This window comes from Thunnus maccoyii, chromosome 21 (assembly GCF_910596095.1).
Source record: "Thunnus maccoyii chromosome 21, fThuMac1.1, whole genome shotgun sequence".
Lineage (NCBI taxonomy): Eukaryota > Metazoa > Chordata > Actinopteri > Scombriformes > Scombridae > Thunnus > Thunnus maccoyii.
In genome coordinates this window covers 8,894,183-8,919,801 of record NC_056553.1, presented here as the reverse complement: position 1 = coordinate 8,919,801, position 25,619 = coordinate 8,894,183, and the positions used below count along the sequence as shown (strand labels likewise).

The 25,619-nt window shown below is 38.5% G+C and overlaps 2 protein-coding genes across 4 annotated transcripts in view; both read right to left on the bottom strand.

Moving 5' to 3' along the window:
• Positions 1 to 1,042: 1,042 nt before the first annotated feature.
• Positions 1,043 to 11,932, bottom strand: cdv3 (carnitine deficiency-associated gene expressed in ventricle 3). Of its 3 annotated transcripts, none has more exons than XM_042399747.1 (5): positions 11,404 to 11,932; positions 9,630 to 9,703; positions 7,905 to 8,044; positions 7,383 to 7,545; positions 1,043 to 1,247 (listed from the first exon to the last, which is right to left on the bottom strand). In XM_042399747.1, exons 1-5 carry the CDS (start codon positions 11,587 to 11,589, stop codon positions 1,073 to 1,075), a joined length of 738 nt encoding a protein of 245 aa, XP_042255681.1. In that variant the 5' UTR covers positions 11,590 to 11,932; the 3' UTR covers positions 1,043 to 1,072. The 3 variants fall into 3 exon arrangements, with proteins under 3 accessions (XP_042255681.1, XP_042255680.1, XP_042255682.1); XM_042399746.1 differs by having other exon boundaries at positions 9,630 to 9,706; positions 11,404 to 11,926; XM_042399748.1 differs by lacking the exon at positions 1,043 to 1,247 and adding an exon at positions 5,531 to 7,282 and having other exon boundaries at positions 9,630 to 9,706; positions 11,404 to 11,850.
• A 2,646-nt stretch (positions 11,933 to 14,578) lies between these two features.
• Positions 14,579 to 25,619, bottom strand: part of tmem108 (transmembrane protein 108) — a 49,443-nt gene continuing 38,402 nt past the window's right edge. The window contains exons 3-5 of the mRNA XM_042398605.1: positions 19,913 to 21,277; positions 19,034 to 19,185; positions 14,579 to 16,880 (exon numbers count right to left, since the gene is read on the bottom strand). Coding sequence (XP_042254539.1) covers positions 16,764 to 16,880; positions 19,034 to 19,185; positions 19,913 to 21,277 — 1,634 coding nt within the window. The 3' untranslated portion in view covers positions 14,579 to 16,763. The remainder of the gene's footprint in view (positions 16,881 to 19,033; positions 19,186 to 19,912; positions 21,278 to 25,619) is intronic.

Sequence of the window (25,619 nt, the reverse complement as noted above, 5' to 3'; positions counted from 1 at the left end):
AGACACAGAGGAGGGGTTAAACTCAGTCGATGACAACACATTTTAAACCCTAATGGAGGCCAAAGTGGCTGTTTAGTCAATCATTCTATTGATCTTACTGTCTCTTTCAAATACACATTTAATGAAAACTATTGTGTGAGAAGTTTCTTTCATTTTGTCAATTTCCTTGGTTTAATGTCAATTTAAACCCCCTGAAAATGTTATTTTTCTACCATTTGACAAAATTGACACCTAGCAACAAACTCAGATACTAAACAAATTAAAGAAGAGATGGTATTTATGGGAGGGATAGCAGGTTAACACAAGTCTTTAACCACAAATGGATGATCACACTTTCTCTGGAAACAGACACTGTGTAGAAATACCCACTTTCAAAGATTCAGACCAGACATCTTTCACGAGGATCACTTTATTTTTTGTGTTAGGCTCTTCTCTTTTCATTACAAATATTATCTATGTCCACCCAAAGTGTCCCAGCAGGGATCAACGCTCCCAGACATCTTTTATGGAAAGGACAGAAACATAGAACATAAATCCAGTTCTTCTTCACCTTTCTAAACATAACTATGCTTGTAAAAACCCCATTTGATTAGATTTTTCCTGGGCATACTGCTGTTTTGTAAGTGGATAGTGCTCTGTTGGTTTGGTGACAGTTTGTATTTACAGACGAGTAATCGCTGTAACTCTCTGGGACCAGAGTTATGCACAAGCTACTTGTTCTACACAACTTCAATGATGGCTGAGATGGTAGGTTTACCTATAAGGAAAAGCCTTGATAAAAAAAAAAGTCTTAAAAACTGGGGTTGAAATGTACCACTTCACTCAATATGGGCGAAGGACCTGAACAAATATGCATTAAAGTGGTTTTCCATCATTATTTTCTTGATACGGTAACATCTGCGACATCTGGTGTCAAACCACAGTAAAGCATTTGTTTCAGTTACCACTAACTGTTTCTGAATTAGAAGTGAGCTTTAATTTGCGGATGTCTAAAGACACCAAAATAAAGTAAGGGCAGCAAAATCAAACAGTGGATATGAAAGACAGTTAGTAGTTGTAATTATCAGGCAAACTACAACAGCACTACATTCTCGAACAGAAGGATTTTTTTCTTTTGTATCTTTTTTTCACAGAGTGGTGAGATCCAGAGGCAGGCAACAGCCCGTGAGACAACAAGCAAAGTTCTCTTTAGATGACCACGGTTCCTGTGTTTCACAACTTCAAAGGTCTCCTCCATTTCTCTGTCCTTAAAACACAGATTCAACACTTCAGTCAAACTACAACGATACCATAACCTCCTAATAAATATCAAGAAATATAAACTACTCTCACTAATACTATACATACTTGTGTGTCTCCACATGCTTGGCGGTGGCCAGTAGAGAGAGGAACTGCGCGTCACTGAAGATCTCAGGAGGGCTCTTTGTTCCAGTTAGCAAATTAATGGTTGAAGTTAGAAAACAAGCTTCAGTGTTGCTATGGATTACGGTTTTAATTTTTTATTACTCTTTTAGTGTAAAGATATATATGTTAAAGAATCTATGTTTATAAGGGGCACAAATGAAAAAGAAATTATTGACACTGTTAAAAATCTCAAGAGTAAGAAGTCCGCAGACTGGAATTGAATTGACATGTTCACAGTTAAAAATATTGAATGTACAGCAAAACCTGACTCATATCTGTAACCAGTTTCTACAAACTGGTGTATTTCCAAGAAAAATGAAAACAGATATAGTCATACCAATATATAAGGCTGGAAACAAACATGTACTCTAAAACTACAGACCTTTTTCCTTGCCTCCACAATTCTCAAAAATACTGGAAAAAATATTCTATACAAGACTAGATGACTTCATCAAAAAACATAATGTACATATGAACAGCAATATGGATTTAGAGCTAATAGACAACTTCGTTTGCACAGAATTACGGAATTTGTAGAAGAAATAACAATGGCAATAGAAAATAAAGAATATGCAGGTGGGGTATCTCTGGATCTCAAAAAGCATTTGACACAGTAGACCATAACTTATTATTAAAAAGATTACAAAGATATGGAATTAGAGGGATAGTACTCTCCTGACTAACCAGCTAACTAGAGAATAGATATCAATACATTCAGATACAAAATTTCAAATCTCGATTACTGAATGTTACTTGTGGGGTTCCCCAGGGCTCAGTGTTGGGATGTTTGTTGTTTATGTTGTACATAAATAATACATGTGAAGTGTCCAAAACATTGAAAACTATTCTATTTGCAGACTATACAAATTTTCTTTGTTGTGGGGGGAACTTGAAACAACTTTTGGATACAGTGGAAAAGGAATTGAAAAAGCAAGAGAGTTGGTTTGATGCAAATAAACTAACACTGAATTTAAGTAAAATGAAATTCATAATCTTTGGTAATTGTTCAAATAGCTCAAATAAGAAACTCATGATAAATGATGTAGAAATCAAAAGAGTGTCTGAAATTACATTTCTTGGAGTGATAATAGATAATAAATTATGCTGGAAGTCACATATAAATTATATCAAAGTTAAAATATCAAAATCCATTGCAATACTTAATAAAGCCGACGATCTTTTAAATCAAGCTTCATTATACACCTTATACTGTTCCTTTATACTCCCATATATAACTTACTGTGTGGAAGTGTGAGGGAATACATGTAAAACAAACACTAATCCAATCTTCATACTTCAAAAAAGAGCCACAAGAATATAAGAATCGTAAACAATGAGAACCAACAAACCCAAAAGCACTAAAATTGAAAGATCTGGTTGACTTCAAAACTGCCCAAATCATGTACAGAGTAAAAAAATCAACAATTACCCAACAGTATCCAAGGGTTGTTTCAAATGAGAGTATGTAAACATGACCTGAGAGGAACTTGTGTGTTCAAAAAGCATTTAGTAAGGACAAATGCAAAATAGCATTGTGTCACAATCAAAGGAGTTCATGTATGGAAGAACTGCAGTGAAAAAATGAAAATGTTTGGAAGACTAATTAAATCTAAATGATTATAAATAATATATTGAAAGTATATGGGATGGACTTGTGACATTTTGTTTGATTCAAACCTGACATATTTGTTCTTGTGTTGTTTGAATGTTTGGTTTGTAATTTTGTGATTTTGTTTGTTTGTTTTGTTTTCTTACTTATATATTTTATTTTGTTGCTTCTTTTTTTTTGTTTTATTCTTTTAACATGTTCGAACAGCGATGCTTGAAAATGAGAACAGTATGTAGACTTTGTGTGAGTGCGCAATTTTATATTTTGCCAACAAATGTACCAAGTTGGACTTTGAACTAGACTAGAAGTGAAGCACAAAACACCTTTGCAGTGCAGAACTTTGCCCGTCTCCACCTACATGGACACTATAAAGACGGTCTATAAGCAGATACAAAGCTAATTTTTGTTCAGGATGAGAAGCCTTACTCTACTCTGTTTGGTGGGACTTATTTTCGCAGCCTCGGTAAGCCACTGTGATAGATTTATTGATGATTCTGACAAGGAAATAACTTAAATAAAAATAATAACGTCTTTTATTGCTGTATAAGTTTTATGAGTTATGCATAACACTGGCTTTAACCTGCTAAATAAATTACTGCTACTTTGCAATGACTTTAATTTCTGCAAATTGTTTTGCGTAACCAGCTGGAACTGATACAAAGCAATCCTATATTAGTCCTTCAGGTGTTAATTACTATACTCTATATTTTGTAATTATGGCTGTTCAACGAAAAAGTGTTAAACATGTTTCACAGGGCTTGGAAGTACTTTTTTGCAAGAATCAGTCAATAAATAGGAGCATGTATCATATGGCTGCAATTTCTTGATTGATTGATTATTTTGCTGCTTTGTTTGAAAATCAAATGTCAATGACCTTGCAGGACCAAGGTAAATAAAATGTCAAAAAGGATATGTTATTGTCTTTCATTTAATTCAAGTGTTATGCATTTTCCTTCCAGTGGTCCGAAGAAGTTCCACAAACCCCGAAGCCAACTGTAAAAATTGTAAGAAGAGAAACATAACGTAAAAATGATGTGTAAAAGTGGGAGCAGGAGAAAGAAATTTTATTATTTTCCAAGACAGGCCCATGCAGTTCAAGAGATCACTGACAGGCCTTCTGAAAATTAGTGGATGTTAACTAGTAGTTTATACAACCTCAAGTAACTTGTAGATGTGTCAACATAGCAGAATAATATATTTTGGAGGAATGAATTTCACATATATTTTTCAGCATGCTTACAATACATCAAAACTATACAGAGAGTTCCTGGATTATTTTTCATTTTTTCCTTCAGGTAGGTTACTGGAGCCCTATGGAAAATGAGCATGGTTTTGCACCTGACAGCAATGTGACCACGGTAAGAAACTATTCAGCACTCGCTGCAATTAATGTTAAGAGGATGTTATTCTTCAAATAAAGGTCTGGCCCTGGATATTTTTGCAATTGAAGTAAATGTGAGCCACTAATTGAACATTTTAAGGGACACTATGTATCCCTCTATAGAATAGAACATTATAAACAGTGCTTTTTGTCATCTGCACGTTTATTTTGTAAATTAAACTTAAAACACAGTCTCCTAGCATTCACCATCTACTGAATGCCTCTTCTATTAGATTAAATTGAGGTTTTTAGCACCACCCATGAGTTTCCATAATTGTAGCTGCACAAAACATATTTAATATGGTAGTTTATACAACTTCAGGTAACGTGTAGATGTGTCAACATAGCAGAATAATATATTTTGGAGGAATGAATTTCAGATATATTTTTCAGAATACTTAACAGTACATCAAAATTATACAGTGAGATCCTGAATTCATTTAATTTTTTCCTTCAGACAGGTAATGGGACTGATTTTCTACATAACCAAACTGTCAAGAATGAGACCAAGGTAAGAAACTATTCAGCACTTGCTGCAATTAATGTTTATATGATGTTACAAGTAGCATTTATTCAGAATAAAAACCTTAGAAATTGAGCAATGTTGCTAATACTCTCAGTAGTATTATTCAGTAATAAGAAATAGCAAGAGAGTGTGTGGCAATTACAAGTATTTTCTTTTAATTTTTAACCTGTATTCTGTAAATGTTGTTTATCTTATTTCAGGAGACAGAAAAATGAAAGAAGACACAGAGGAGGGGTTAAACTCAGTCGATGACAACACATTTTAAACCCTAATGGGGGCCAAAGTGGCTGTTTAATCAATCATTCTATTGGTCTTACTGTCTCTTTCAAATACACATTTAATGAAAACTATTGTGTGAGAAGTTTCTTTCATTTTGTCAATTTCCTTGGTTTAATGTCAATTTAAACCCCCTGAAAATGTTATTTTTCTACCATTTGACAAAATTGACACCTACCAACAAACTCAGATACTAAACAAATTAAAGAAGAGATGGTATTTATGGGAGGGATAGCAGGTTAACACAAGTCTTTAACCACAAATGGATGATCACACTTTCTCTGGAAACAGACACTGTGTAGAAATACCCACTTTCAAAGATTCAGACCAGACATCTTTCACAAGGATCACTTTATTTTTTGTGTTAGGCTCTTCTCTTTTCATTACAAATATTATCTACGTCCACCCAAAGTGTCCCAGCAGGGATCAACGCTCCCAGACATCTTTTATGGAAAGGACAGAAACATAGAACATAAATCCAGTTCTTCTTCACCTTTCTAAACATAACTATGCTTGTAAAAACCCCATTTGATTAGATTTTTCCTGGGCATACTGCTGTTTTGTAAGTGGATAGTGCTCTGTTGGTTTGGTGACAGTTTGTATTTACAGACGAGTAATCGCTGTAACTCTCTGGGACCAGAGTTATGCACAAGCTACTTGTTCTACACAACTTCAATGACGGCTGAGACGGTAGGTTTACCTATAAGGGAAAGCCTTGATAAAAAAAAAAGTCTTAAAAACTGGGGTTGAAATGTACCACTGTACTCAATATGGGCGAAGGACCTGAACAAATATGCATTAAAGTGGTTTTCCATCATTATTTTCTTGATACGGTAACATCTGCGACATCTGGTGTCAAACCACAGTAAAGCATTTGTTTCAGTTACCACTAACTGTTTCTGGATTAGAAGTGAGCTTTAATTTGCGGATGTCTAAAGACACCAAAATAAAGTAAGGGCAGCAAAATCAAACAGTGGATATGAAAGACAGTTAGTAGTTGTAATTATCAGGCAAACTACAACAGCACTACATTCTCGAACAGAAGGATTTTTTTCTTTTGTATCTTTTTTTCACAGAGTGGTGAGATCCAGAGGCAGGCAACAGCCCGTGAGACAACAAGCAAAGTTCTCTTCAGATGACAAAGCAGTTTCTCTCTATCAGTAAGGCCACTTTAAAAAGGAATTCATGAGGACCACAACCTATCACTTCTTGTCCATAGATCTTTTCAGAGTGTCATCATCATGTGAAGGAAAAAAAAAACAAAGCTTCAAGTTTCTAAATTAAAGAGCCTGATGGCCAGCTTGTATGTGGGGGGGTTGGTGTTTGCCCCTTTCACCACCACAGCGAAAAAAAGCTCAGTCCACATAGTCACCACCAGCTATGCTGCTGAGGTAGTATCCCCACTCCCGAAGCCCCAACCGCAACTCAAAAACACCCCAAAATACCATGTGCGATTGGGTTATAACGATCTTGCAAAAAAATAGATATTTTCACAGAAGTTTGTAAAATCATCTTGCCTAAAGTCATCTTCGGTCCTCTGTGGCTTTATCGAAGCAAGTTGAAGTCCAGAGAGAAGTTGCGCCACACAACCGCTGCTCTGAGTACAATCCACAAAGGACAACTACGTCGTCATTTGTTGCTGCTGCAGTGTTGTTTGGGTGTATTTTGCCAATTCCTTTTCAATTATTCCCTCTTTCAGCAGCCCCTTCAGATGCAGTCCTTCAGTTTTGCCAACCAATGTTTTGTATGTAAAAGTGTATTAATGATCTATTTAAGGGAGTGTCGCTGTATGGCTGTGTAAGTGTGTATGTGAGACTGTGTGTGTGCGAGTAACCGGTGTGGTGATGGTGGCAGCGTGAGCTCTGTCAGGACTGCAGTCCACACAGCTGGAGTTCAGCTTCCTTCAAGGGGGCTGGAAAGGACCGTGCTGGAGGGGCCAGGGGACGGAGGGGAGCGGTTCTACTTATCCCCCAGGATGGCGTACTGGTTGTCAAGCTGCAAGTGCTGCATAGAAGCGCCACCGCTCTCCTCTCTACCACGGTTCCTGTGTTTCACAACTTCAAAGGTCTTCTCCATTTCTCTGTCCCTAAAAGACAGATGTAACGCTTCAGTCAAACTGCAACAATACCATAAACTCCTGATAAATATCAAGAAATATAAACTACTCTCACTAATACTATACTTACTTGCGTGTCTCCACATGCTTGGCGGTGGCCAATAGAGAGGGGAACTGTGCGTCACTGAAGATCTCAGGAGGGCCCTGGGTGTGGCTTCGTTTGGTGGTGGTCAGCCGAGCCCCTGGAGGGCGATATACACCCGCAGGCTTTGCCTCAGGCACCTCTACATCCTCTGTAATTATAGAAATAATACCAGTTAGAAGATTTTCAAGGGCGAATTCCTAGAGTATTTTTTTATTTTATTAACAAACACTCTGTATAAACCTAAATAATTAAATGTTTACAACTGCATCAAGCTGTGTTCATGATTGTTTTATTAAAAAAAATAAATTTGTGTGGCTTGGAACGCAATGGAAAACGTGTTCAGTCTCAGGTTGCCAAGACCCAGCAGTGTCCTGACAGGCATCCTGACCTTTAAAAAAAAGGCCCAGAGTACATTCAGTACCCTGTTAATTCCTGACACCTTTGTTGGAAAAATATTTGCGAAATAAGGATTAGAGTAAAGGGTTAGGGTAAAGTTGGTTTACTCACCAACAGGTGCAGCGGCAGGAGGAGGAGGAGGAGCTCCAGACTTGTTCCAGGGCCCTGACACTTTGTCTCCACTGACCAGAATGATCTCTCCGTCCTCACCAACCTCTTCCTTCTCATAGTCCTCTTCCTCTTTCTCGTCACTGCAAACAACCAGAGACAGTCAAGCAGAAGTAAACACAATTTTGAGTTGAACTGGTGCCTCTAGACAGAATCTTGTGAAAATTTTGAGGTGGCAGAGAGGATCTGTTGCACTATCGCTGACCTTCAGGGATATTTAATTAAGCGGTATGAAGGGTCAGGAGCTTTTATGTTGTGTGACAGCTCTACAAATCTCCTTAAAGTAACAATCTTTGAAATCTCTGTTTTGTTCTCTTTGGCGGCACCTATGGCGATAAATGGTAATTGCAGGTGTGTTTTTTGATCTCGATCCCATGAATGTCCCAGAGATCCTAACAGTGTCGCATGTGTGACATCAGACCGGAAAAAACAGTGCGCCCCTTCACACACAAGTAAGTTGAAGAACGAGTCTGTTGCGTGAGCTCCGCCCACCCTCTCTAGCGGACCAATCACTGCTGGGTGATGGAAAACACGTCACTAACTGTGTGCCACTTGTGATTTTTTCAGGGAATGTTGCCACCGACACCCATTTCATAATACTTTCATCAGTGGGTCATAGGCTCAATCACCATTGTATTACCTCATCCGGCGATAAATAGTGACTTAAAAGAAATTTATTTAAATGAAAATCTTTGAGATTATTACTTTAAGTTACTCAGAAATCCTGTTTCTTATTTTCCTCTCCTTCCTATTTCTCTACATTCCCTTCAATTAAACATTTTCAACTAGAGTTGACACATTTTTGCTTCAATTCAAGGTGTCTAGAGAGCAAATCTGTTTCTGTTTGTCTCTACTTTTCCACTGACTGTGTTTCCATTCATGCCACTTCAGTGTATTCCTTTATGTTGTTTAAATGGAACTGAATGGCAGTAATCACCACATTTGTTTAGATAATTATAGTGTGTGGAGAGATAAGATGTTTGGAGAGTGCTAGTCCAACACTATCATAAGGACACTCTTATCTAGACTTCAGTTTCGTTTTCTGGACATCAAGCATCTGCTTGTGAAACAAGGTGATTTATTTATTCATTTAAGAGATCCTAATATTTGTATTTTGTTCTGAAAGCTCTGAAATAAACTATAATAAAATAAAAAAATAAAATAAAACAAAAAATGGTGGAAATGAAAGGAGGTTTGCACATTTTCAGCCTAAAGAGTAAATACTGAATTTTCTACAGTCAGTTTGTGTTCAGTCTACTTTTGTTTACAGCATCATGAGTCATGTATTGTGCATCAAACAAAATTGTAAGGTGGCTGTATAATAGCGTAGGATTCAGAGTGAAATGCCATTTCATTTCGCTATTTTAATGACTGAGAAAAAAAAAAAAAAAGAGGTGTGGGTAGTAATTCAGAGGTCTGGAGCCTGGCTAACTGTCATTAAGCCAAACGGTTTCCCCCGCAACCCATGCACAACAACATAAAAGAATAAATATCTGCATGTGGGGGAGCGGTGCACATTAGGAAAAGCTGACTTTAATTCTACAGTCAGTAGGATTTTTTTTACATGTTAGAAATACAGACTGGGCACCAGTAATTTCTGCAATTGGCACCACTGTTAAGACACAGATGACAACTCTTCATGCGGACGAGGAGACATTTAACTCTCACCTTATTTGTAAAGCTTGGAGCCGAAGCCCGCTGTAGTCCACTTCCTTCTGCTCAAACTCTTTCCATTCCTCGTCCTCCTGGGCAAAAGACAGATTAACTCAAAGCACATTACAGTAAAATGACATTATCTCCTATAATGTCTGGTTGTCTGGTGTCAACCTTACACAGAAAATCTAAATATTATTGGAAATGTTGGAAAATCAATTAAGTGAGGCTCTTTGGAAAGCAGCTGCACTGTGGACATTATTTCTTAAAGATCAGCTCCAGGTATGCTTTAAGATGTATATAAAATACTCTACTTTGAACAATAATTTGTGTCTTTTATGGTTTTTCCACAAAATAGTTAAATTATCTTGTTAAAAGCCTTAAAAATTACATCTACTACTTCACTATAGAGTCCATTCTCAGTGTTTGTGCACTGGAGGCTTCAAGTTTCCACATCACACTTGTGCAAGCTGAATAATGAATCAAGATTGTCTATTATAAACTATTAATGATGTCACAAATCATGCTCCATTAAGGACCACACCTTAAAATTGGACTTTCAATGAGTGCTGAGAAACTTTCCTTTCTCCAGCAGATGAATGTGAAAACAGCCTTCTAGTGTCAAACTCTTCACAGTGAAGTTCGAACATTCAACTGTAGGCAGGGGCAACTCGTGGTATAGGCCACATAGGGGATGTCACATGAGTGGGACAGTTTTTTGGATTGTTTTTTTTTACTGACAGATGTGCTTGTATACAGCTTTTAGAAATAAGCACATGTTCAACATTCATAAAGTTGTTCCTCTCTGTTTTCCCTGCTGTTGTACAGGGTTTTCATCTGGTTTGCTTTTTAAAGCCTTACTGGTCGGTAAGTTTTTGCCTGACAGCCACCAAACACTCTTGCATGTGCCTTGACCCCCTTTTACACTTCGTTTTAGTGTGAATTCATTTTTGGAGGTACTAGTATTGCATTTTTTAGGGGGCTCCAATCTGAAATCTCACCTAGTGCACCAGCATAGTCAGGATACTGTATTTGGTGACCCATCAGATTATATGACATGCCCTGATATTCATAACCTAACCATCTCACTCCTCATGCGTAAATCTAACCAACACTGCAGGTAACAGAATCTGAGGGGTCACCAAATACGATGCAACACCGGCCCTGACTGTAGGAACAAGAAGAAAACCAAAATGGTGATACAACTGTTTTGGACAACGTGTTAAAGGCCGTTCAACATAAAAAAATGAACAGCTTATCTCTGTCACCGCGTCTTGTTGTGTTATCGCTCTATCTACATCTCGTTAGGAAGCTAAAATGCTGTAACTCCGTAAAAACTTGTGACAAATGGCGGCTCGGCCTAGTTGGAAAGCCACGATTCAAAGAGGGGGGTAATGACAGCCTCCCCCCATGCAAACACAAGGCCCATGTCAGTGTAACAGCTATAAGATGCGAGTCTCAAAGCATCTGCATGCAATATTGTGAAACGGTACGGTTTTAACAACTCGTCCAAATACAGCTGGGTTACTAAAAAAAGGCATAAAACGCGTGTTATGACGAAATATGTACCCCGTCACAGTGTGTGCCGGGGGTGGCCATATGCTACCAACCGGCGTCAATCAGCGATCAACCCCTCTTGGCTGGGTGTAACGTTAGAAAGGTGTAAGATGACAGATTTTGATGGGGGGTACATAATTTCACACGACACCGGTGACCCATCAGACGCTGCTGAGGTACAAAAATTAAAATTAAAAAAGTTACCGGAGACTAGCGCCTAGCAGTTATTTACCTTCTCAATCTGCGCGTCTTGATTCTCGTTTTTAGTCGATTTTTCCTTCTCCTTTTTGGTCTTTTTCAACACGGAGGACGTGGGCCCGGCGGCGGACTCCTTGCCCTTTCCCTTTTCTTTCTTCTTCTTTTTATCCCGCTTGGCAAAGAAATCGTCCAGGCTCTTCTCTGGTGGTGCATCCGCCATTTTCAAAGAGCAACGTTAACTAGTTAGTAGCTGTACCAGAGCAATGACAAATGTGGGGAAAAAATACGCTCTCGGAGAGACGTGAGGACAGCTGTTAAAACCGTCAGATGAGACGTTACTCCGTAGTTTAACAGTTTAACTTGTGTTACAGACTGATAAAAATGTCTCAATCTCTGGCTGTCCTGTCAACCATGCCATGCAAGGGCTGTGACAAATCTGCACCGTAACCCGGAAAGACTTCAACCCACAACCCGGAAATATTATCAACGTTAAGCATTAAATGGTGACCTGATGGGTCGTGTCTAGATGGTAACCATAGATTTGCGAAACTCTCGTGATCCGCTTCAAAAATATTATTTTCTCGCTTTTTTATGATGTGACAACGCTGTAATTAAGGTCTGGTTAGATTTACGAAAAAAAAAACACTTGGTTAGGGAAAGACCATGGTTTGGGTTAAAATGATCACTTGAACGTGGTGTGGTTTAAAGTTACCACTTCCCTACAAATCTCGCGAGAGTTTCGGAAATGTTTGCAAATCTAGGGTTACCGTCTAGACAGGACCCTGTTAAAAGAAGCAATATTGTGCAACTGAAACAAAACAAACAAGAGTAGCAATTCTAGTAAAAATAAAATAAAAAACATCAAATATATATAAACTAAATATATATAAGTACATTTTATTTTCATTGTTTTCAATTTACATTAATTAATTTATTTAATTTAATTAAAAACTAATCTTACAGTAATAGTAATAATTCTTCCATTATTCTTATAACAATTTAACAGTTGTTATAATTAGTTTGCAGTTGCAAGAATGATAAAATAATTGTAAAAGTAATAAAATAATGAAAAAAAAGAAATAGTTTGTGTGTTTTGTTTATGTATTTATTCATTTTTTTTATTTTGCTTTTTATTGGTATTCAGAGGATTTTACAAAAGACAATTACAAATACTTTACTTCACGTCTGTTTTGACAGTTATATATCACAACAAAATCAAGTGCTAAAAGGAAAGAAACAAACAAGCAAGCAAAGCACACACACACATTATTTCGTATTATTTTGGCCCATTAGTGGGGATGTTGGGAAGGTTATTGTGGGTGGATAGGATGGGGAGGAGGTATGCATGATGCGTGTGCAGAGTTTGACACTGGAAAGATGTCTTCACATTCATCTGCTGAGAGTGGAAAGTTTCTATGAGCTCATCAAAAATCTGATTTTAAGGGGCGGGCCTATGAGCAGGAAGTGTGACATCACAACTAGTTTGGAGCCAATCCTGGTTCAAATTCAAGTTATACAAGTGTGATGTGGAAACTTGAAGCCTCCAGTGCACATACACTGAATATGGACTTCACAGTGAAGTAGGAGATATTTCTAAAATGAACAATATTCGTAGATTCTGGATTTTTTTAATGAGGGAGAAGGAGTAGATGCGATTTCAAGGATTGTAAAGTGTTAAATTGTTTTTTGTTTTTTTTTGTCAATCATATCAGACACACATTATTGTTCCAAGCAGAGTATTTTCATATGTCTTAATACATGACCTTTAAAATGACATCTTCCTCTTCTCCATAATTTTTTCTCCATATTTTTCACTTTAAAAGTTTAACTGTTGGACACAAGATGTCTCCTACTTCACTCTCCATTCTCAGTGTTCATGAACTGGAGGCTTCAAGTTTCCACATCACACTTGTCTAAATTGAATATTGGCCCTTGATTGGCTCCAAACTAGTTGTGATGTCACAAATCATGCTCATAAGCCCACCCCTTTAACTCAGATTTAAGGTGAGAACAAAGAAACTTTCCACTTTCAGCAGATGAACATGACAACAGCCACGTTTAGTGTCAAACTGCACATACATCATTCTGCACAATGAAGCTTAAACATTCAGCTGAAGGAATAAGAAGAAAAACACATTTTTTACCGGAGAGGAACTTTAACAGAAAGTAAAGAAATAGATGTTAAATTACAATTCGTTTTTCTTTTTAATTAATCTGACTTTTGAGATATGAGTCAAAGTTATGAGATTCTGTATCATATTTGGAGATAATTGAAAACTTAGTTGAGAGAGTAATTCAAAACTTTTACTTTCTATCTCATAATTGTGACAAAATCCAATCTATCTATCTATCTATCTATCTATCTATCTATCTATCTATCTATCTATCTATCTATCTATCTATCTATTTAAAGTATCATGTGGCTTTAAGAAGAAATCTTCCAGGATTAATGAAGTCTTCAATGCTTTCTGTCTCAAGGTTAAAACAGGTCTAAAATTGTGTTTTAGTTTAGTTTAGTTTAGCTGAATTCATTTTAGTTTTAAAACTAAATTCTCACAGGAGCCTAACCATTTAATTACACACCCGAGTGGAGCGGATGCATTTAAGCAGTTGTTTATAGAGCAGCTTAAATCAGGAAAAAGATGGAGTTTAAAACATAAGCCACTTCCACATTTTATTTTGACTGAGTATTATCTCCAAAAATACATTTTAAATAGAGAAAACTTTAAATTCTTGCAATACAATCACTTTAAATTTGGACCAAACTTACCAAACACGTGCTCATCTATTTATTTATAAAGATTTTGAAGAATTGAATTGTTTTGTTTTTTTTTCCAAATTTAAAGGGGCCTACAAATCTGTTAATAACAGGCATGTCAAATAAAGCCTCTCCTCAGCAGTACAGCAGACTTTTAAACAGATTACTGAAGTGACGTCAGATTCCCGGAGCCGGGGGTCACTTGACCACATGCAGCACTGCCACACAAAGAGAAAATTCCAGCCTACTGCATCAATGGATGTGCTGTGGTCAGCTAGACAGGTGTACGCTGCCTTGTTATAAACTGGTAGCTATATCTAACATACTTGCTTGACATCAATGTTTTGGACTTTGGTATCAAAAAACCATAACCCATGGCAAAATTTGTGGAAGCGAACCTGTCGACTAAATTTATTCTCCAACCTGATGAATCAGACAAAAAGGTCATACGGTGTTTTTTGTTTGTTTTATTGCTCAGCAGTAAAAAGTACAGTGTATACTACAGTACAAAAAATACATAATGTTGAACACTGCTTCACCGTGCCACTGAACATTTTGTAAAATATCCACTTTTGAGCGTGCAAAACAACAAGCTCCGCTGTGAGCAGCCAATGCAGGAAATATCAACATGTTTATTTGTGTTATTCGACGTCACCTTTTGTGTCAGTGATTTAAGAACAATATCTCACAATGCAGAAAAATCTTTAGCGACGATAGAGGCAGGCAGCAGTAATTATTGAATAAAGCTGCAGCAATGCAAAGTAAAACAGATGATAGAAGGACCACCAATTCAATAATTAAACAAAACATTCAAACGCATTTTTTTTAATTAAATTGCCTCTGTATGTGCTCACAGTAAATATTCAGCAGACATTATTTATCTCAGTATTTTTCATTGGTCAAGATTTTTGACAGCCTCTAACACATATTATGTGATCCAGCAAGTAATTCACAATCATTCAACATTTGTACTTGAAACAAACACGGTTTGCATTGATGGACAAACATGTTATTTATGGAGGGAGACACTTACAGTAGCAAGGTTGGTCTAATTGTTTCCTATGGCGCTGAGAGAGTCTTTCTCAAACTGGGCTATAACCAGTAGCCACTCCACGATACAGACGAGAGACCGAGATAAACAAAACACATACAGAGGCACGCATACAAACCACACACACACACACACACACACACACACACACACACACACACACACACACACACACACAGGAACAGATAAAACTGAGCTAAAAGTGATGCAAAGTCTTGTTCGACTCAACATAACAGTGGTATTTGGTTAAGAGGGCAGCACATACAGCACATCTCAACCCCTCTCACACAGTATGCTTACATGCACAAACAGGGCATTCACTCACAGATATATAAAGGGCCAACAACAACTCAACATAAGGAATTAAGACATCTACGTGGTCCCTCTTAAGAGAAGCTGGTGACACATGAGGGGGAAAAGGCATTTTAAGCCAGTTCTATTTAATTGACAGATGCACCATCTCTTAAAAACATCTGGATGAAAACCCAGAAATCACACCAACTCTGTTCCGATTAACTATTAAAACCTGAAACTGTATTTATCAAACTTTTACAGCCATGAATCAAATTTCCAATCACTTAGCAATGCTCTTGAATATAACAGAGCCTCAGAGGTCTCTGAAGTTGGTCACGAGGAGATCTTAGATGACTACATTGTAGAGATGGGAAGTGACCACCCGCTTTCTGAGACAGGATTTAGGGTGATTGGCAAATTATAATTGATCATGATTAATAATACGTTTTTCAGAAGCCAATTATTTGCTTTCGATTGGATCTTACACCACCATTTCCTGTGAAAACAACAAGAATAAAGTGACCATTGATTTAGTTTGTTATCGCTTTCTTCATCTTCATTGTCTGCACTTGTTAATGTGGTACTAAGTTCTCCTTATTATCATTATCAGTCATGTGATCACTTGAGAGTTGCTCTTAAAAAGGTCACTGCAAGGAAGAGAAAGTTGCTTAGTCTTCACTTTTAGCAAATAACTTTTTTTTTTACTCTTTTAGTTCCGTCTTCAGAGCCTTCATAAGTGTATTTCTTAGAAGTTTGATAAATACGGGCCCAGATTTCACATACAGTATTTTGCCAGAAACCTCTCTCTCTCTCCCCCCCAAGTAGGTAGGTGCTATATTCAAGTTCAACAGGCTATAAGTATTTTGGGATTGATTTTCAAAAGGAAAAATAAAATTACAAACAGCTTTTAATGCTTTTATAGCACGTTTCTCTCTCTAAAGCAGATTTCATGTGGCAACATCCACAGTGCACTCACCATCAAGCCACTGTAATGAAACAAAACCACGTATACTCTGTATTTTATAAAGACATAAAAACCTTTATCACAATTAAGCCTTTTGTAGAAAATGTACATCAGAAAAATATGCAGGTGCATCCTCATAGTAAATAGTGTCTGTTTACATCACTCTTCTTTCTGGTTGCTCTTTGTGTTTGTAATATACAGTATAAAGTCAAAGTCTCTGAATATTTACCACATATATAAAATAGACAACAACAGCAGGGGGAGTAGAAGAGGAGAATGCAGTTATTTTTGACAGTCCAGTCCAACAGCGTCTCTCTTTTTCTGTCTCTAGATGGCAGAAGCTTTGTCTCTGTTGATGAAGAGGGTCTCTTGGCAGAAAGGGTTAACCAGGACCACGCTGCTGCCGCTGTAGTCTCCATTAGGGGGTAGACAGGTGTCCTGCTCCTGCAAATGCACGCACAGAAAGATAAATTTTAGCACAGGTGCCTAACTGCTAAACAATGGCTGTGATACATGATTCACACCTCAGGGCTCACTATTAGTGCACACGCTGCAGTCTACTCTATCTAAGTCACTCTACAGGCAATGAGCAGACACTTTAGTGTGAAAGCGAACAGAATAAAATATGGGTTCAGTGCACCCCGGGGCTTTTAAGGAGATGGTGAACAAAGATATCTGACAAAGCTAGATGAACAGAGATACAAAGGGAGGCGGAGGGGGGGGGGGGTGTAAAAGCTTCAAGAGTGGAGAGACAAAAGGGAGGGATGACGCAGAAGAAACAAGGCAACAGAGGGACTTAGTTTGGGGGGGTGGGGGGCGGGGATGTAGAAACGGTTGTTGATGGTGAGTCAGCAGTAATAAGCAGTGCCGGAGGAGGGAGGTGTGAATGCGAAAAAAAAACTAAAATAATTTGTTTTACAGCAGGGATGAAAGCCATTTTATGAGCAAGCTCCAATCAAATCAAACTAACGCTGTCATTTATGATCACGGCGTCCTTTTCTCCCCAAAGCACTGTCATTTACCTATAGCACCAGGGAAGCTATGAGGCTGCTGGTCTACAGAGAACAGGTAAAGCAGGGGGAAAAACAACACCTGGGTGTCACCAGGGGCATCCTACACATGATCCAACCTCAGCTTCCCTCTCCTGACGCCCCCAACAGGCAGCAAAGGAATGCAAATTGAGCAATGGTAGAGGAATAGAAGAAAAAGAGACACACATAGTGAAATGGTAACTGGAGAGAAAAAAAAAACATGCAAACAGAGCAAAAAAAGAAAATAAATCAAAATGATATTGTAAATAAAAAGAAGGGAGACTGTAGATTTAACACTAATTTGAAATTAACACCAGTGTTGTGCTACCATTTCCACCAGATGGCAATATAATGCACCAAAAACTCAGATGTTGTACAAGTTGATACACTTTTTTTTATGTAAATGTGAAGAAACTGTCACTGTGCACATTTGCTTTACTACTGTTACTCAGCAAGGATTCACTGTCATCAGCCTGATATCTGTTATTTTTGTCACTATAAATGATGTAAACACCTCATGGAAACGGACTTAAACTTTTGAAGCATTTGTCAGCTTGACAGACTTGAGTTTTCAAAGCAGCATGAGACTTAAGAACTCCTTTATGAAGCCAAATTATCTGCGGTCGACCTGCAGGTTAAATGATTAAGGGGAACATTGACAAAGACATGACAGATGTAAAATATGTAGGCAGAGGGGACTGGCTGAAGAATATTAATAATTTATTATACAGTGATCCTTTTATCATGAAGTGTTGTTATTTTGTCTATAGCTCCTGTATCTAAAACACCTTCAATAATTCATCACCATCGTTGCAGCCAGGATTTCTGAAATAATGAGTCCAAATTAACTAAAAACATTTTAACCAGCCACCAACCAAACTCTGTATTAAAAATAATTATATATATTAATGTAACAAATTTCTAAATATTGCAATATGTGCAATTTGTGTGCAATGATGTAATGTCATAGTCTAATTACCATAAATATTACAGAGGACATGACCTCGATGTCCTCTACAGCCATGCTCATCATATCGACAAAATAATGCTTATGTTTTGTTTCTTAGTTTTGGAAACTTAAAAAAAAAACTAATTTTAAATTATTTTTTATGAAAAGATTAAGTGACTTAGTTAATGTATTATTGCCACATTTTAGAATTAGTCAACATCATGCTCCAACAAGGATTACAAGAACCAAAAGGATGCATTAATATCAACATATACTTTCATTATTGGCATACTAATAAAACTTTAAAATGCATTTAGTTGATGTGAAGCTACTAACAAGTAATCTAATAGATTCCCAACAGAGAAATGCTTGCTTTTCTTTGTTTGCTCTTTCCAGAAAGCATCCCTGTAAATTTTATTGATACCGTGTCATACCCAAGTGCACTTCAGCAGGCCTAGAGGCTTGCTGACGGGAGAGATTGGACACGGATCCTCTTGTTGTTTCCGTACTCATTAAAACCATTCTGCTGACTGATGCTGAAACATCAAGTAAATGTCCCACCACTTCAGTGTGCAGTGCAATAATAGTAATAGAGTCAGTGTGCCGCTAGTTTGTACCTCACTCTCCAGAGTGTGTATCTCTCTGGGCAGCTCCACAGCGTGCCGGCTGAAGTAGTCCATGGTGATGGCGTTGTTCCAGTAGCTGAGGTTGTTCTCTTGACTTGACGACTTCTTCTTTTTCCTCATACAGCACACAGTCAACAGCACGGCTACAGCAGGAGAAAATGAGGGTTAGCACAGTGAGCGGCTGCTTCAAATACCTTCTGAAAGCACCCACACTAGCTGCTCAGGTAGAGGCTGTCATGTTCTGGGACAACTGTTAGAATAAATTGTGGCTGAATGTTGAAATTCCTCCTTAAAACACTTGAAGACAGCCAGAAACAGGTGCTAGTGTTGTGGCTTATATTCATTTTGAGCCATCTAAAACCAAAATTGTGTCAGTCTCTCAGAAATAAATATCAAGGACACATTTTCAGCAATCATAGAATAAAAAAATGATCCCTATTTCTTCAACAGCGGTCTAAATAGGCCAAAAATGCAAAAATTGTGTAACCCTCACTCTCTTGCTGTTAATATACTGTTGCAGTCTCTGAATTAATGCAACAGGTTCAGGCTCAGGGTGTTTCTGGGGACTGTCAAAAGGCATTCTGGGAAATGTAGGAGATCACTAACTGAGGTGTATTTAGATCAGGAAAGTTGAGAGAAAGTGAAAATAAATCACAAAATCTTAGCACAAATGCAAAAAGATCTCAGATTTATCTACTGTATATACTGATTTGTGTGATATCTTATGTAATACTGACTTATTGAAAGTTTCCTTAAATAGAAATGTTTTATGACAGTGACAGTAATGGGTTTCAAATTGAGGTCAGTGAAACTCTAAAGACACTTTTAAAAAGTTTAAACTTTTTTTTTTCAAGCTATGACTTTACTTACAACACGAGGACACAGGCACACTGATGGCCAGCACGATCCACACAATATCCATCCTGCTCAAGCAGATGGTCATTCGGGACAGGGGGGAGTCGACGGTGGGGCCTGAGCTGTTGCCGGTTGTCCAGGGGTCCTGTGTGGTGGCGGGAACCTGTCTGTTCAGGAAGTTCCTGCTGGCTGTTGAAGGGGACTCTGAGCTGTTCCCCTGAGCAGGCGCCTCCTTGACTGAACTGCTGTTAGCGAGCAACTCTCCAAATGTAGTTACATTCCCCGACCAGTGTCCGACAGGGTCATTGTCTGTGCCATTACCTTGAGGTGATGAGCGAGGACCAGCCTGAACATGACTGTCCTTAGAAGTGGTCTCGTTGGTTGCGGTGTGGTTGTTTTGGATGATTGTAGGACTGGGTGTGCTGGGGCTGGGCTCAGTGGACTGGGCTGGGGTGGACGCAGTGGAAGTTATATTCTCTGGCGGGCTCTCGACAGGAGAGACAGACCCTTCCTTTGGCTCTATCACCAGCCCAGCAGTGGGGGGCTCGTTCATGTTCGCAGGCACCTCCCTCAGGGTGATGGTGTGGTGTGCAGCCACCTCTGGGACACCCCAAGCCTGCTTTCTGAGATTTAAACCTAGTGCAAGATCATCATCCACTGAGGAAGAGGAGAGGGAGGTCAGTGAGGAGGGCTGATCTGGAACATACTGCCGGCTGGGGTCTGTGGGTTCCTCCTCACTCAACTTCAGAGGCTGGACATGGTGTGGAGAGAGCTCAGGTCCCAGTGTGTCTCCTCTGTCTGATCCAGAGCTGGACATAAGGGCCAGGGGGTTTGGAGCCCCTCTAGCAGCAGATTCCACATCTATATTTGGGACATCTGTGCTGGGAGATTTAGGGCTGCTGCTGCTGCTGGCCTGGTTAGTGCTGACAGTAACTGGGTTAAAGACTTGAGGTACCCTGACCAATTTGTGCATGTGGCCTTGGTTCACAATATCAGAGCTTGGCTCCTGGGGCTGAATCACACGGCTTTCAGTCACATGATCTGGCTTGGTGCTCACAGTGTTTGGGGTAACAGTATCTGTGTCATGAATGGGAGTTTTTTCATGAGCCAGGCTGGAGGTGTGGGTTGGGTGAAGCCAGGCAAAAGGGTGGAGTGTAACAGTAGGAAGGATGATGTCTGAGGGTTGAGTGCCTCCTGTGGATGACCATTCCCCACTACTGGAGCCTTCCTGATGCAAGTCCAGCTGGGAGGGTTTGGGGGCAGACAGGGGGCTGCTGTGGGTGGCTGCCATGGAGACAGAGTCCTGGGACGTCTGGCTGAGATACAGCTCCTGTGCTGATGACAACAGTCCTACTGGCAGTGCTAGGAATGCTAGAACACCTGCAGAGAAAGAGGAAGAAAGATGATCAGACATGACAAAAGACTTGCACCATCACATCATCATATATCCTTTTAGATTCATGAATTACTGGACTATTTCCCTGTAATTGTGTATTTTCAGCATGTGTCTCCTTATACATCGTTTCTCTCAAGGATCCCGCGTTGCAAAGCGAGAGTGCAGCTCGACAGCTGAAATTGTCTCCTCAGGTGTTCAGAAGAGACGTGCAGTCTTGTCTTGCATTCATTATGCTCCTTAGCCTTTAATCTACTGAACCACTGTGTTTGTCACTCACCTAGTTAAACTAGATTGCTTTATTAACCGCATTACTCACTAGACGAGTACCACAGTGTGTGTACCAGTGCATGAATAAGGTGACAGCTGGGATTGGGAGGATGTCTCTGTCTCTGTCTTTGGTTTTGTTACCATGCTGAAATGTTTAAGGATAACACTGGGATGATAAAAAAGAAGCAATTATTTTATTTTAGCCTCCTGATAACACTGAAAAAAAGGAATTTACTGTATAACTTTCAGTCTAAAAAATCTGAATCTTGTCTTCCTTTATGAAAGTCAAAATAAGATTTGATAAATTCATACATTTCTGATGCAGTTTCAAAAGTTTTTAGATCTTTTATATGTATATACACAGTATTTTTTTTAAAACAAGGTGTCATTTGTTATCAAAATGCATTTTAAGCCAGTGAAATTGTAACAAGGCAAAATGTCTTGTAAGGATGCTTTTACAGTGAACACAATGGATAGAATTATGACAGTCAGAGCATCAAAACAGCCTACTTAACATGCCACAACCATCTCAGAGAGCCTGACATATTCTCTTTCTCGAGCTCAATTCCATAAGGAGGCTGTGTAGTGACAAGCCATTAGCAGGTGCCTGTGGGGAATATTGGTCCTATTATGTTATCCAGACAGCAAGAAAGTCATAGAGGCAGGAGCGTGCAAGAGCTTATTAATTTCCCCTTTGCTCCCCTCCCCTCCGTCCTTTATTGACACTGTTAAACACAGCTAATGTGAAACATTAGTTGGGCTCCCACCGGGTGGTTTCTACGCATTCATCTGAGAAACCGAACATGCATTTACACAAAGCTAACATCATTCCAGTTCCTCTCTCAGTGGGCTTATATAGCTTATGATGGATGCTGAATTGCAGACAGTGTGAGAATTATTTTGACACATACTTGTATTTTATTTTTATTTTGTCTAAACCCTTATTGGCTTATTGCTTAAAGGACAAGGCTGACAAAAGTCTATATTTTTTTTTATTGGCAACAGATTTAATAGAACGGCAACAATGTTTTACTGTAGGTCGTCTCTTTCTGACCTCTACTGAAGATGTACATTTTAAGATCCTGGTCACAAATATATAGTTTTATTTCTAAAAAATAAATAAATAATTTCCTAAAGAAGCTGGGAACTGTAGTTTTTTTTACAAATGTTACTTAAATAGGAGCAAGTAATGCATTTGATGGAGTCTATTTTCAGGTGCAGATTAATGCATATTTGATGCTCGGCTGAGTATTTACAGGGTGGTGTATGTGGAACTGAGTCAAAATAAACTAAAGTGGTCCTGTTAGTTGTAACCAATCAATCGATACAGTCACCCAGTGCAACGATTGATAGCTTTTGGACAACAGAGAAATAAGCTATATCATGCTTTGGGTACCTATAAAACACTTGTTAGTACAAGCGATGTATTGATGTTTTGGTCTTCTAACAGGATTTATTGACATCAAGAAAAAAATGTAGAAGAGTCTTTTCCTTTAATAATACTCAGTGAAAGAATATTTACACTGAATTGTGCAAATCTGAAAACATGTATTAAGACTGTTTAGTCCAACATCAGCTGATCGCTCTGTCGTTCAAATTTAGTTGTGCTGAGCCGGAAATGAGCCATGGATACACGTGTTGAAACATGAAACATACAGAAGTACAGTGAGTAATTTTACAGGAAGTACAGAGGCGGGTGTTGTTGAAGTGTCTGTGATACAGGCTTGGAGAGATGTGGAGGGAGAGAATAAAGGAAAGTGATTAAGACTGCATTGTTTTGGTATCCATAGACCCTCCCAAAAACATCTGAGTCATAGAAACACACACAATCTAAAGCCATCCATGTGACCTCAATGTTGTGACCACTATTTAACCGTGGTGCTCCCTCAGTAACTATGGAAACCAAGTTTCCATTTCCAGAAGGGGCAGAGAAGGAGATGAGAGAAGAGGTGGGAAGAGAAATCTGTTAAACATGTAGGAAGAAAAAGGGTAGAAAGGAACAGAATATATATATATATTTAAATGTAAAAAGATGATTTTTTAAAGAACTAGCAGCCCAGGCAGCAGTCAATATCAATAATCTCAAATTTCTTTGCCCTAGAAAGCGTCTCCATTTCATTAAACATATTCTTCCCTCTTTCTTCACAGGAGGATATAAAATACACCACAGCAGAACCCCAAAGCACTGACTATTTAAACTCAGCCTCTGAATCATTAATCATATTCCTCCATACTCAATCACACAGACTACCAGGATAGAGGGTCTGGGCGCTGTCTTCCATTAACCAAGCCTGTCACGTCTCTAATCCGTGGAGCCCACTCCAGACCCATATCTGGGGAGATAACACACATGGCCATCCTTGATTTATGAGTGTTCGTCTTTCCTGAGATGATCCTTTAGGCAAGAAAATTGAACACAGACAACCCTAACCATCTAAAGCGCAAGTATTTTGGCTATTGTTGATCCTGAGTAATGTGAATACTGGTCACATTATGACAAATTTTGCCTGCAGTTCACTAATGTTTCGATATTGAAGACAGAGTATGAACAGAACACAAGAAGGAGAGAAAAAAAGGCCAAAAAATGAATAAAAACTGTAAAAAAAAAAAGCCACAAACTCATAGGTATTATGTATCAAATATTTTTTTAAGGTAGGATCAGTGTAAAGTAGAGCCGCAACAGCTGCAAGCAAGGTAAAAATAATGATGTTTTTCAATGCAAAAAGTAGATAAAAGAGATAATAGAGGCCAACAGGGAGCAAGGATGTTTACCACACAAGGTCTGGCTTGAGTCACACCTTCAATCAGTTCCCAAACCTGGCTGTCACAACCTGGCAACCCGACTCTCTGCTGCTACTGAATAAAACATAATACTCAGACTCCCTTTACAAAAAAAAAAGTTATATCAGAAATGGGCGAACTAAATGCTCTGGCACACACACAAAGAGGAACACATTCTTCTGATTCGTCCGGGTGATCACAAACTCGGCATAAAATGTGCTGTTTCACGACTGATCTCTAGCCAACATGGAAATTAATATTCATTTGGGACTTTGTAGTTTAGTTAAATCATATTTTATTAAAGATTGCATCTAAAATGTTAAAGGGGAGAATCTGCTTTTTAAGTTAGCTTGCACTCAGACATCTGACTGCCCATATATTCATTAGTGCTGAATACGTAGCGGGGGAACACTGGCCTTTAGATTCTGTATCAGACGCTGTGTTGAATTCTGTCATTTAATTAGTTTGGAGTTTGCAAGTGAGACTCCTTGTTTAACTTTGACAGGAACCACACTATCTCATTATTAAGGGTTACAATAATAAGGAAATAAACTGAGTATCAGTGAGAGGAATGCGTATGTGAGGAGTAGAGAACAATCCAGAGATAGCATGAGGAGTTACATTGGACTGCACAAATCGTAAAAGTAATGTGTGGAAAATGTTCAGTATCCCAACAGGGTATATCCCTGTTAGCTCACTGGCATAATTAGCTATTAGCATCTAGCGGTCTAGACCAGATCAGAGACCTGAATGGTGCAAAATACTAGATGGTGGAGGATAGTTTTGCCAAGAACTTTGTGAGGAAGAAAAACATGTTTACGGCTATTAAATGAATAGTACAAATGTTTGCCAGGCTTTGTAATGAATGCTGCGGAGATAGTGACAGAATAGAGTTGGCATACTCATAGTTTTGGATGAAAAATGCATCATGTGGTTATGTTTATAAAAACCCACGACTTTTATCCCAAACAATGTCTCCTACTGCTGGAAATTTCAGACCTTTCAGTCTGTTTGATCTTCATCAGGTACATGAATGTATACTGTCAGATATGTGATATACCAGATGAAGGTCTAACAGAGCAAAATATTCCAGTAGTGAGTGAGGCAGTCTGCAGGAGTTTTCTCATTTTATTAAAGTTGTGCTTTCCACCAACGCCTGTCACATGTTCATGTATGCAGAGACTTTTTCAATTTTTTTGAGAGGAAAAAAAACAAAACACAAACCCAGGAAACTGCTGGATTTTCATACCTGCTGACGTTCCAGATATAATATCCTGA

Excerpts from the sequence above, each read along its gene's own strand:
- cdv3 (XM_042399746.1), bottom strand. The coding sequence starts at position 11,589 with ATGGCGGATGCACCACCAGAGAAGAGCCTGGACGATTTCTTTGCCAAG. Across the intron at positions 8,045-9,629 it reads CTCCAAGCTTTACAAATAAG|TGACGAGAAAGAGGAAGAGG; the intron begins GTGAGAGTTAAA and ends GGTTGTTTGCAG. Across the intron at positions 7,546-7,904 it reads TCCTGCCGCTGCACCTGTTG|AGGATGTAGAGGTGCCTGAG; the intron begins GTGAGTAAACCA and ends CTATAATTACAG.